Source organism: Ipomoea nil, unplaced genomic scaffold, assembly GCF_001879475.1.
Source record: "Ipomoea nil cultivar Tokyo-kokei standard unplaced genomic scaffold, Asagao_1.1 scaffold2144, whole genome shotgun sequence".
Classification (NCBI taxonomy): Eukaryota; Viridiplantae; Streptophyta; class Magnoliopsida; order Solanales; family Convolvulaceae; genus Ipomoea; species Ipomoea nil.
In genome coordinates this window covers 127,312-141,538 of record NW_017618572.1, presented here as the reverse complement: position 1 = coordinate 141,538, position 14,227 = coordinate 127,312, and the positions used below count along the sequence as shown (strand labels likewise).

The 14,227-nt window shown below is 33.8% G+C and overlaps 1 protein-coding gene across 1 annotated transcript; it reads left to right on the top strand.

Annotated features, from left to right (window-relative positions):
• The first annotated feature begins 1,069 nt into the window (after window positions 1-1,069).
• On the top strand, window positions 1,070-4,466 carry LOC109148576 (probable LRR receptor-like serine/threonine-protein kinase At4g36180). The gene is made up of 2 exons (XM_019296312.1): window positions 1,070-2,453; window positions 2,529-4,466. The coding sequence occupies exons 1-2, from the start codon at window positions 1,125-1,127 to the stop codon at window positions 4,464-4,466; spliced, it is 3,267 nt and encodes a 1,088-aa protein (XP_019151857.1). The 5' UTR covers window positions 1,070-1,124.
• The last annotated feature ends 9,761 nt before the right edge of the window (window positions 4,467-14,227 follow it).

Below are 14,227 nucleotides of genomic sequence, written 5' to 3'. Positions count from 1 at the left end.
TTTTATTTTTATTTTTTTTGAAATGTAAGGATTCCACCTATTAAATTTTGTGGTGTAAGATAGTTCCCCAAAAAATTGGTTAATGACCCATACAACTCAGCCACTCAGGAGTCAGGACAGTAACGACTAAACAGTAATTTGGGGTTAACATGTATTTTGGGTTAGACTTGTAAGTCTTTGTCTTTAGTTGTTGACGCCTTGACGGAGCAAACTTACAATTTGGGGTAGAATAATTTGGGGTTCTTAATAGGTTTAACGGGTTGATCCGTTAAGACACGAAACATAACGGGTCATTAACGGGTCAACCCGTTAACGACCCGAGATACGTTAAGGCTAAACACTAACCCGTTATTTTCGTGTCCGGTTTCGTATCGTGTTAACGGGTCGTGTCCATAATTGTCAAGTTTAACTAATACTCGACTTTGCAATTTATTGTAAATTGAGCACATCGATATTGAATATTGACCTGCCTAGCGTAAAATTTAAATACAGATAGTGAAATTTAAAAACACCAGTGATGGAATTTGACTCTTTAGACTACAACAGATATGGAAAGTATAGAACAAATACTAACTTATAATAGAGTTAATTAATTGTATAAAAAAAGTCAAAAATGACATGTTATAAAAATTAAAGAATAATAAGACTAAATATCACAATAATTAAAAATTAAAAGTAGAATTCACGTGGGTTTTGCAACGTACAATTATATATTGGCAAAAACTTGCTTGAGACCGTCTCATGATCGTGAGTCGGATTGGGTCAAGATGAAAATGTAATACTTATAGCACAAATGTCATACTTATATGCTTAAATGTAATATTAATTAGGAATAAAATTTTTATTACTTTTAAAGGTAAATGTAATATTTTTAAAGGAAAATGTAATACTTTTACAATTTGATTTAAAAGTATTACATTTTAGTATTTTATACCGATTGAGACATGCAATGCATTTTCCAGTCCATGTTTTTCGTAGTTGTCAAGGAAGCTTCCAGCCCATCTTAGTAATAGCTATAGCATATGAAGTTTGTATATATATCTATTATCCAGCAAACAAATAACATAAGCAAAGCATTACATTTATAGTCATATATATATTAAGCTTGAAAAACTTTCCTCATAATGGGGACGACTTTCGTCCATCAAACTAGTTATTTCTTCATCATCCTCTTCGCCTTTGTGCTTATGGAGCTGTGCAATTGTAGCGGAAGCAACAACTTGGGGGTTTGCAAGGAGAGGGAGATGCAAGCACTATTGTGCTTCAAGAAGGAGTTTGAAGATCCAATGAATCGACTCTCCTCTTGGGTTGATGGAGTTGATTGTTGCACCAAATGGGAGGGAGTTATGTGCGACAATGTAACCGGTCATGTTGTTCAACTCCGGCTAACAAATCCCAACTTTGATTTTGAGTTTGTTCATCTTCCGAAAGGTACACTCAGCCCTTGTTTGCTAGAATTGAAACAACTACATCACCTTGATCTTAGTGGCCTTTATAGATATTTCAGTGGATCTCGAATTCCTAATTTCATAGGATCTTTTGCAAACTTGCAATATCTTGATTTATCCAATTTGGGATTTCAAGGGATCATTCCCCCTCAACTTGGAAACCTTACGAGTTTGCACACTTTAATTTTGCAACTGAACTTTGATGATACAAGTCATGCTAGTCTCATAAAAACTAAGAGTCTTGACTGGTTGTCCAATCTTTCAAATTTACAGTTATTGGATTTGAGTTATGTTAATCTCAGCATGGCACATAATTGGTTAGAGGCCATTAATATGCTTCCTTCCTTGCGTGAGCTTCATTTATCTTATTGTGATCTTCCTAAACTATCCCAGTCACTTCGCCTTCTAAACAATTCTTTACTTGAAGTCCTTGATCTTTCCAATAATGAATTCAACACTGTTATTCCTAAATGGATGTTTAATCTCAATAACCTTGTTTCTCTTGACCTAACATCTTCTGGTTTTCTAAGTCCACTCCCTGATGGTCCTTGGAACTTGACATCCATTATCACTCTTAACATCAGTGGTAATGAAATGAATGGTTCATTACCTAGTCAATTGTTTGGTCTTAGTGGTTTGGTATCTATGAACCTAAGAGGTAATCAATTTCAAGGTTCCTTGCCCAATGGTCCTTGGAACTTGACATCCCTGGGTATTCTTGACATCTCCAGCAATAAATTGAATGGTTCATTACCCCATCAATTGTTTGGTCTTAGTCACTTGGCATCTCTGGACATAAGTTTCAATCAATTGCAAGACCCTTTACCCAATGGTTTCTCAAACTTGACATTCCTTAAAAATTTGGATGTTTCTGGTAACCGCATGAATTCACACATACCAAATCAGATTTACGATTTGACCAATCTAGAGTCACTACGTCTTAGTGACAACCAATTGCAAGGAACCATTTCAAATTCTATTTCCAATTTGACATCTTTGTCTGTCGTCCTTGATCTCTCTAGTAATATGCTTACTGGAGAGATACCAAAGCAAATTGGGAATCTCAACAAGCTGCAAGAGCTTTATCTCTCTGGAAATATGCTTACTGGAGAGATACCAAAGCAAATTGGGAATCTCAACAAGCTGCAAGAGCTTTATCTCTCTGGAAATATGCTTACTGGAGAGATACCAAAGCAAATTGGGAATCTCAACAAGCTGCAAGAGCTTTATCTCTCTGGAAATATGCTTACTGGAGAGATACCAAAGCAATTTGGGATACTCAGCAAGTTACAAGTCCTTGATCTTTCAACAAACAGGTTATGTGGACCTCTTCCTGAGAATTTGGGGTATTCATTTCCAACGATTGAAAGTTTGTACATTTCATATAACAAGTTGGAAGGCATAGTCACAGAAAATCACTTTGTTAATCTCACAAAGTTAACCATTTTAGATGCATCTGAAAATAGATTAACCATGCGTGTCAATCCAAACTGGACACCTCCCTTCCAACTTCATCGGCTTGATCTAAGTGGCTGGAATTTGGGTCCTCAATTTCCTCTTTGGTTGCAATCTCAACATCAAATTTATGCGGTGGACATTTCTAATGCTGGAATAGAGGGTGAGCTTCCAACTTGGTTATGGAACTTTTCTTCTCAAATTGAATTAGTTAATGTTTCACACAACCAATTGCGAGGCCAAATTCAAAACATACCATCTCATTCAACTGGGGAGATTGGTATGTCTTTATCAGTGTACTTGAGCTCTAACCAATTTAGTGGTCCCTTACCTCATATTTCTATCCACATAATTGAGTTAGACTTGTCAAACAATTCATTCTCAGGTAATATTTCTAACTTCTTATGCCATGCACAAAAGGTGCAATATGACCTCAGAATACTTCATTTGGGAGGAAATGATTTATTTGGAGAAATTCCAGATTGTTGGATGCATTGGCCATATTTAGAAGTTTTAAATATGAAGGAAAACAAATTGACTGGAAGCATTCCAAATTCTATTAGTCTTTTGAGTCATCTAGAATCTTTGGACATGCACAAGAACATGCTTTCTGGTCCTATACCATCACTGCAAAATTGTTCCTTCCTATTGAAAGTTGATTTGGCTGAAAATGGATTCACAGGGAAGATTTCAAGATGGTTGGGGACCTCTCTTTCACATTTGATAATCTTAAGGCTCCGATCAAATAAGTTTAATGGCGAATTGTCTCCAGAGTTTTGTCATCTTACATCTCTTCGCATTTTAGACATTTCCAATAACAACTTTTCTGGCGTGATACCTAAGTGCCTTAAAAATCTCACCGCAATGATCAATGAAGGGGAGCTTTCAAATATATTTCTTGAAAGGGGGTATTCACTTTATGGAAGGGGTTTCGGTGAAAGTGCTCTAGTGACTACAAAAGGACACGAGTATGAGTACTGCACTATCATTTTAATGTTGCTTGTTAGCATGGATTTTTCTAGTAACAATTTTAATGGGGAAATTCCAATTGAATTGACGAATCTTGTGAGGTTGAGATCGTTGAATTTATCAGGAAACAAATTGACAGGAAATATCCCCATGGAGATGGGAAACATGAAGTTATTAGAATCCATTGATCTATCAAGAAATCAACTTTCAGGAAAAATTCCATCAAGCTTCTCAAGTTTGTCATCTTTGGGTGTTTTAGACTTGTCATATAACAACCTATCTGGGGAGATACCTTTAGGCACTCAACTGCAAGGCTTTAATGTTTCGTGTTACATAGGCAACAACCTCTGTGGCCCTCCGCTCTCAAAAAGCTGTAGTGTTGATGATGGTGAAATTCTCAAAAATGAAAACAGAAGAGATGACGGTTGTGAAGTGGATTGGTTCTATGTTAGCATGGTTATAGGATTTGCAGTGGGCTTTGGATGCATCTATGGTTCTTTGTTACTTGTAAAATCTTGGAGGATTGCTTATTTTAAATTTTTAGATAAGAAGTTGAAGTCTTTTTTAGTATGGGCACATGCTTTGAGTGCTTAATGCTTCTAGCTATTTTCTTAAATGTTAGAAAACATCTATAAAGATTGAAGTTTGCGATTAAATATATTTTTATTACGTTGTAATTTATCATGTACCACTAATTGTAACATATATTGTTGTAATTGTAAACCTATATATCTAGCTTTTAGTTGTACAAGTCTTCTGCAACAATATAATGAGTTATAGAACATTTTGTTGTCTATTGCGTATTCATTATAGTTAAGTGCATTTACTACTGCTCAGCTCCTTGGTATATAAAATAGATACTCTGATCTGTGAATTAGAAAAACTAAAGCTGTATTGAAGAAAAATGCTACATGGAATCAATCTGGAGCAAGAAGTATTATACATGGTATTTCATCAGTTTAAGTAGAAGCCCTGAGAATGTCTAACAGATCAGAAGTAGATAAATCAGTCATAAATTAAAACATATATACATACAACTCAAGCTGTATATGTGTGTACTGATGAGTATCTAAAACCAATCTCCAGTAAATGGAGATTCACTAGAACACCAAGTTATAAAGTGAACTAATATAACAACTTAAACATACATAAATGAAGTATGACCAAAATCAAAAGCATGCATCAACTGGATTGAAGACTGCTTCTTGAGCTTGACTGCCTAAGAATAGTCAGAATAAATAAGTCAGTGAAGTGTATTTTTTGGATCAACTAAGCTAGTAATGGGCAAACAAAATGATACATGATTTACTTGTACACAGAGAAACATAAAGTGTAAAGCCTTTCTAGCTAGTTACACCAAATACCATTTATCCTCGGTGTGTGCAAATGACTTGTCATTCAGAGAGTCTATAATTATGCTTATGCTACCAAGTACCAAAGCCATATATTTGATGACCATCATGTATCCTGCCTGGTTTTGGCTTTAATAGCAAACCATTCTGCTGCACATGATGAGCTTCTATTAATTTTTTCAAACTGAGCTTTGATCCACTCTGAGACATGTAAGGAAAAGTAAATGTAATTTTAAGTTTGGGTTGTTTGTCATTATAGGATTTATAAGTTCCTTGTAGGCTTGTATTTCACTCTTGTGAATCTTAAATGTCAAATCTTGTCATTCTAAGACCTGTAATTTCTGTGAGCCCTTTCATATCATTTTCCCAGCTGTACTATTGGGCATATAACTGGGATTGAAAGGCATATATAACCACGTTTCCTGCTCAGCAATTACATATACCTCATAAATATGCACAATGGAGTCCAAAAGATGAAAATTCTAGTGAAGTTTTAGTGAAAGACCAAATGTAGCTTCTCAAGAGCATAGTGAAACAATTATCCTCACCTTTGAATGACATTAAGAAGACCCTGCTCTTGCTTCATGGCCAGCAATTCTTCTGCTGTTATGTAAAGCTTTTCTTTGAAGCTTGATTCAGCCAGGGCTTGTCTCTTTTGTGGCTTTCCAATGGGTGAGCAGGAGGAAGAGAGGCAGACTTTGCTTCAAAGGCTGGCACCCTCATCAAACCTTTCTTTCTATCTCTTGCTACGAGCTAGCGAGGGAGGGCTCGATAAACTTGGAAGATGGAAGAAGATTTCATCCCTCCCAACTTTAAGAAAACCAAGAATTGATGAGAGCTTTCAAAATTGACTCATCTCACAACTCAGAAGCAGCTATATATTTGAATACAAAAAATGGAAATAACAGAGCAAAACCGGAGTAGGAATATGAATATGAATAGGAATAGGGTATAGATTCATGATGCCTTTGTATCTAAATAGTTCTATGTATTCCAATTGTTAGAAGCCTCACCCTGATTATCAAATGGCGATCTAGAGGTGTCATTTGTGATCTTGATCCCGAGCCTTGAACAATCTGATCCAAGGGCACTTTGAAAACAGAAGCCATATATATATATAGTGTGTGTTTAGTCATATCTTTGTCTATAAAGAATAGATTTTGATACATCTTTTGTGTTTTTTGTTCTTAAAAGAACGGAAGCAAGGAAAAATCAGGATGCCTTGAATGTTGTTGTATCCATAGTTGCACTAGCAGATATGTGTGAAGTCTGTATTCTTTATGCATGCTCCTTCCCCATAGCAAGCTGAAATTTCCACATTCTATCATAAAGCTGAGTATTTTATGGTAAATACGTTGCCATACGATCTGGTGGTTTATTTTAGTATCTATGTATAAACTGAATTGCTGAATATTTTAGTGTTGATTTGAGGTTTATGATGAAACAATGAAAATTAAATGCAGGATTGGAAGCGGGCATTAAATTTCTGGTAAAAAAAACTTCTTATTTAAAAAACAAAAGATAGTTATTGTATAACTTTTGATATGATCTAATCTTCATCTATGCATATTTTTTTTTCCCCTTTGTTCCATATATTTTCTATGACCTAGCTGAGCTAATGCCAAATAGATTGGGATTAAGGCCCTGTTTGGTAAAATGTCTGTTAGCTGATAGCTATTAGCTTATTGTGTTAATTAGAGGGTATAAATAGTTGATAACATTAGCTGATTGTTAAAAAGTGTTTGGTAAATTAGCTGTTAGCTGATAGCTGTTTGATATAATTTCTTTTCTCAAAAAGCTAATTGAAAAAGTTGCTAGGAGTAGCTTTTTTAATTTTAACCTTTTTGGAGTTGCAAAAAGCTAATTAACCAAACATTTATATTGATGTTTTAACTAAATCAAACAATTAATAGTGGTCAAATAAGCTAAAATTGACCTATAGGCCAATTTTTTACCAAACAGGGCCTAAGTCTTAGATAGTTGAGTTTGGTGACTGAGTTGCATTAGGAAGATATATGCTCAGTGAATGTATCTTTGAGATGTAAAAAGATGAACAACTTTTCTCTCCTTGATTATATGAGAACTCGGAGATGACACTAAATGTCGTCGTTTATCGAGCATTATGAGTTACTCTTTGTTTAAAAAAAAAAACAAAAAAAAAAAGATAATTGCATTAACTGGCATGGAATGTTTAATTATTCTTAACTACTTTGATGCTGGAGCGTTATGCCATGGAACCGTGTTCACTATTCATGGTGAACACGGTTCCAACGGTGTTAGTACACCGTTATCTTTTTTTTTTTTTTTTTTTTTTCTTAGTTAATTGCGTGACTTTTCTTCTTCATTTCTACATTTTGCGGTTTCACTTTAATTTGAGGTGAACAATGATTTCGGACATTCATAAATTATGAATTCATGCCTGCACATTCACTTTGGAAACATGCCTACACATTCCCGTCCGAAATCACGGACATTCATAAATTATGAATCCATGCCTGCACATTCACTTTGGAACCATGCCTACACATTCACTTTGGAACCATGAGATTATGAATTTTCTGTTATGAGATTATGAATTTTCTGTTATGAGATTATGAATTTTCTGTTATGCGATTATGAATTTTCTGTTATGCGATTATGAATTTTCTGTTATGTGATTATGAATTTTCTGTTATGCAATTATGAATTTTCTGTTATGAGATTATGAATTTTATGAAAATTCATAATCTCATAACAGAAAATTCATAATTTGTTTAACGCGCGCCGTTAACTCCACATCCGGGAATTTTTATTTTTTTTGCTTAAAAACGACGTCGTTTGGCCGTGTGTTCACCATTCACGGTGAACACGTTTCCAGGGCATAATTTGCCCTTGATGCTTATTTGGGCTTGAACCCACAATCTCTACTATAATGGAGCAATTTGGTAGGCAATTTATATCGTCCGCCAAGGCGCGCATTGCATTGTGCGTCCTGGTGCTTCCTATGTCGACTGTTAATATTTTTTTTGGTAAATTCCGCTTTCCTGTGTTGACTGTTAATTTTCTTTAAAAAAATCTCATGTTTCGAAAATTTACATAATTGTATACTAGAATTTACATAATTGTATAAATGAATGTACATAATTGTATAACAAAATACACATACTCTTTTTTTGAAAATATAATACACATAATCTAACATACTACATAATACACATAAACTCTTAACATAATACACATAAGTTCCATGTTTCGGATATACATAATTATATAAAAAAAAAATGTATATAATTGTATAAAAAAAATGTACATAACTGTATAACATAATGTACATAATCGTGTCAACTCCCTACACAACTTAACAAAACGACGTCATCATTTTGGGCGGCGCGGGGCGCACAGTGCTATGTGCGCCGTGGTGCAGGGTATAACGATTGAACTTGGTACCATTGGACCACAAGGTCCTAGGTCCTGTGTCGACTGTTAATTATACATTACTTCTTTTTGGTACATACAATTATACATTACTTTACTAATATTGTACTATTTTTTTTATCTGACAAAATTATTCTTACATCATTAAATTTCAATGCATTGGTGCCCTAGCCAAAACGACATCGTTTTGGTCATTTTTTTTTTGTTTTTTTTTTTTTGAAATTCCGTTTTCCGATTCTACCGTTTAACTTTAAAAAAATTCCTTTGTTTCGAATGTATATAAATTCATAACATAATACACATAAACTCATAACATAAAACATATAAACTCTTAACATAATACACATAAACTTTTAACATAATACACATAAACTTTTAATGCAATACACATAAACTCTTAACATAATACAAATAAAATCTGAAAATAAAAAACGACGTCGTTATATCGTATCAGGGTGCACAATGCATTGTGCGCCCTGATACGATATAACGGTTGCTGAATTTATTGCATAATGAAAATTAGCGATTCGGACTAGGGTTCACTGCGGATCCTAGTGTATGTATTGTGTCTTATGTTGTACGTTTTTGTGTCTTTGTTATAAAATTTTATACCTTAAGAATATGATTTTGTATTTGAAACAAATTAGTAATTGTGTCTTATGTTATGAATTTGTATGTCTTGTGTTGTGAAATTATGTGCTTATAAACACATATTATATACATAATCATATTTGAAAAATAAGTAAATATATTATAATATAATGTGTATGTGTTTGAGTTTTGATTTTTTGTATCTGTGTTATGAAATTCTTTACCTCATGAGTCATGAGCAAGGTTGCATCCTCCCAAATGCTCTGTCGGGCCGGGGTGTGGGGGGGCCCTTAGGGTTGGGGTTCAACCTTTTGGAAGAATTTTAAATTGTATAAAAATTTAAAGAATCAAAACACAACACAAAGTCACAACTAACAAAGTATTAGTTAATATTAGATAACTTGATTTCAATATTTTAATTACATTTTTGGGTTTGCAACCGAATTGAATAATTTAGGGTTATTTCACTAAAAATGGGGTCGATTTGAGCAAAATAACCCATTTAAAAAAAAAATAGGGAAAAATAGCTAACCGGCAGCCTAAATGCCCGCCTAGGTTGCCTAGTCTTCCGCAACCTAGTCGGCACCTAGGCCGCCTAGAATGACGATTTTGCCAAAATTCTAGGCGACTGGCCACCCGCGCGATTTTTGCAACATTGTTCACAAGTATGAATTTTGTACATCGTCATTTCAATCCAAGGTTCATAGTTCTATGTAGACCCTAGTCCATGATATAAATTGCTGAAAATTAAGGATGTCAATCTATCTTAGTCTGAATTTGATGTGTTGGCCCGATAAAATTTTAAAATCTTAGGGGTAGACCCGAAATATTTTAGCACAATAAAAATCAGTCTAATAAGCATGAAATTGGCGATCCGAATGGGCGCAAATTATGCCATGGAATCGTGTTCACCGAGAATGGTGAACACAAGGCAAAACGACGTCGTTTTTAGGCAAAAAAAAAAAAAATTCGCGGATGTGGAGTTAACGGCGCGCGTTTGATCAAATTATGAATTTTCTGTTATGAGATTATGAATTTTATGAAAATTCATAATCTCATAACAGAAAATTCATAATCGCATAACAGAAAATTCATAATCTCACAACTGAAAATTCATAATCTCATAAAAGAAAATTCATAATCTTATAACAGAAAATTCATAATCTCATGGTTCCAAAGTGAATGTGTAGGCATGGGTCCAACGTGAATGTGCAAGCATGGATTCATAATTTATGAATGTCCGTGATTTCGGATGGGAATATGTAGGCATGGTTCCAAAGTGAATGTGCAGGCATGAATTCATAATTTATGAATGTCCGAAATTATGAATGTAATGAAAATTCATAATCTCATAACAGAAAATTCATAATCGCATAACAGAAAATTCATAATCTCAATACTGAAAATTCATAATATCATAACAGAAAATTCATAATCTTATAACAGAAAATTCATAATCTCATGGTTCCAAAGTGAATGTGTAGGCATGGTTCCAAAGTGAATGTGCAGGCATGGATTCATAATTTATGAATGTCCGTGATTTCGGATGGGAATATGTAGGCATGGTTCCAAAGTGAATGTGCAGGAATGAATTCATAATTTATGAATGTCCGAAATTATGAATGTAATGAAAATTCATAATCTCATAACAGAAAATTCATAATCGCATAACAGAAAATTCATAATCTCATAACTGAAAATTCATAATATCATAACAGAAAATTCATAATCTTATAACAGAAAATTCATAATCTCATGGTTCCAAAGTGAATGTGTAGGCATGGTTCCAAAGTGAATGTGCAGGCATGGATTCATAATTTATGAATGTCCGTGATTTCGAACGGGAATGTGTAGGCATGGTTCCAAAGTGAATGTGCAAGCATGAATTCATAATTTATGAATGTCCGAAATCTTTGAAGGCATAGTGACAGAAAATCATGTTATAATGATTCATTATTGTTATAAATATATGTATTAAGTGGACATTATTAGTGTAACGGATGTAACGGTTTGTCATTATGCTTATCATGTATATTTGTATATTATATATACCATTTGTACATGGGGAAGAGGTTGAATAAGAATTCCTTTGTGCAATCTAGTGTTGTCTCTCTATTTTCCTTTGCTATTTACTTTCCTGCTCATTGTCTCAATTCACCGAGATAAACGCTAAAGGTCAAATGGATTACAACACGTTATCAGCACGCTTAATTCCCGGTGAACGGTAATTTTAAATAAATTGACTAAAGGTATTTTCTCCCCCAGAACAAAGTATGAAAATATATTATCATAAACATGCCTAGTAATGTTATATGTGATTGGAAAACTCAAATATCGTTTCCTCTTGAAAAAATCCTAAATATATCCTCTGGTTTATCTTGAAAAATCCCTAATGGATTTATAATTCCCGAAATGAGAATTTACTTAAGTATTATTAAGTGCCATTATTTACTTTTTAAAGAGTTGCGAATGGGGTTATTATCCTCATATAGAAGGAATAATATGTACCATTATGTGCTCAATAAAGAGTTGATAATGGACTTATTTATTATCTCAGTCAATATTTATGGTGTAAACATCAATGAAATATATAAAGAGTTTGATGATGTTAAGTTATGAGATAAGATAACGAATAGCAAATCAAGGTAAAAATACTCGTATTGATGCTTTTTGGCATGAAGTCATCATACTTGTTACAGATAAAAATGTATATAGTTTTTCATGATATAAAATACCTTGATCCACATGAACTCCAGAAGAGTGATAAAATATTTGTTCAGAAGGTTTGCTCCAGTGACAAGTTAGCAAATATATACCTACAAAATATCCATAAGATTGATATGGGTAGATAAAGAAAAATTATTATATTTAGGGGGAGCAACAAAATATAAACTATAAATAATTTTATTGGTCCAGATGATCATGAGAAAATATGATAAATTCTAATAACAATCCTGAAAGATTATACCATATCCCTTCTCTACACCCTTTAGAAACAATGATTTACAGGAAATATAGAATTTGAAGATTGTTATCTTCAGGGGGAGACATGAAGTACATTCACTCGAATCAATCCTGTAGATTGGTCAATCATGTAAATTGGGTCTTAAAAGGACTAATAGTTATACTTTTTGCAGCATATACATACCATGTACTCTTTTCCTCACTAGGTTTTTCCCAATGGGTTTTCTAGTGTGGTTTTTAACGAGGCATGAGTATGATATAGTAATGACAATGGAGAAAATTGCAAAATAATTGGTTAATAAATGAACAAACTCTAAAATCCTGAAGATTATGCAGATTATGCCCTGAAGGCTAATGGTGTACTCTTTTTCCCTTAACTAAGTTTTTCCCATAGGGTTTTCTTAAGTTAAGGTTTTTAATGAGGCGACCAATACAATATATGTTTTTACATATATCATGTACTCTTTTCTTCATCTAGGTTTTTTCCCACGTGGTTTTCCTAGTGAAGTTTTTAACGAGGCATGAATATAATTGCCCATAAATCTTGTACTCTTTTCTTGTCTAGGTTTTTTCCCACAGGGTTTTCCTAGCAAGTTTTTAACGAGGCACGATTGTGGACAAATAATGTCCAAGGGGGAGTGTTATAAATATATGTATTAAGTGGACATTATTAGTGTAACGGATGTAACGGTTTGTCATTATGCTTATCATGTATATTTGTATATTATATATACCATTTGTACATGGGGAAGAGGTTGAATAAGAATTCCTTTGTGCAATCTAGTGTTGTCTCTCTATTTTCCTTTGCTATTTACTTTCCTGCTCATTGTCTCAATTCACCGAGATAAACGCTAAAGGTCAAATGGATTACAACAATTATAACTTTTTAACAACAAGTTATAATGACCACTTCCAGAGAATTTAGGATATTCATTTCCAATGTTAGAAACTCTTCACATTACGGATAACATGTTTGAAGGCATAGTGACAGAAAATCACTTTGTTAATCTCACCATGTTGGGATATTTATATGCATCTAGAAATAGATTAACATTGAATGTTAGTCTAAATTGGATACCTCCGTTCAAACTTGATTTGCTTTATCTAAGTGGTTGGAAGTTGTGTCCTCAATTTCCTACTTGGTTACAATGTCAACACACTATTATATTGTCGAGTTATGCCGGAATACAGAGTGAGGTTCCAAGTTGGTTTTGCAGATCTTTTGAATTTCTTTTCCTTAATCTTTTACACAACCAGTTGCGAGGTAAAATTCAAAGTATCTCAGAATATGACTTTGTGTACATGGGCTCTAACCAATTTAATGCCCCCTTACCTCGTATCTCTAGCTATACAATGGAGTTAGACTTGTCAAATAATTTCTTTTCAGAAGATGTCTCTAACTTCTTATGTCATGCTTAAAATGTGCCATATAAACTTCAAATACTTTATTTGGGAGGAAATCGGTTATTTGGAGATATTCCCAATTGTTGGATGCACTGGCCACGGTTAAAAGTCATAAATATGGCCAATAACCAACTGATTGGAAGCATCCCAAATTCCATTTGGCTTTTGGATCAATTGAAATATTTGGATATGCACAACAACTTACTTTTTGGCCCTATACCTCCATCATTGCAAAATTGCACCCTTTTGTTGAAAATTGATTTGGTTGAAAATGGATTCACAGGAAAGATTCTAAGATGGTTGGGGACTAGAATTTTAGATTTGACAATTTTTAGACTCCGATCAAATAAGTTTTATGGTGAATTACCTCTAGAATTTTTCCATCTTAAATCACTTCGCATATCTTTCCAATAACAACTTAACCTCTCTGGTGTGATTCCTTGGTGTCTTAAACCTCGCTACAATGATCAATGAAGAGGCGATTCAAGATGGAGAATTTGAAATGGGTTATTCAATTTATTAATGGAGATTTGGTGAAAGTGCTATACTGACGACCAAAGGGATAGAGTATGAGTATTACACAATCATTCTATCGTTGTTTGTTGGCATGGATCTTTCAAGCAACAATTT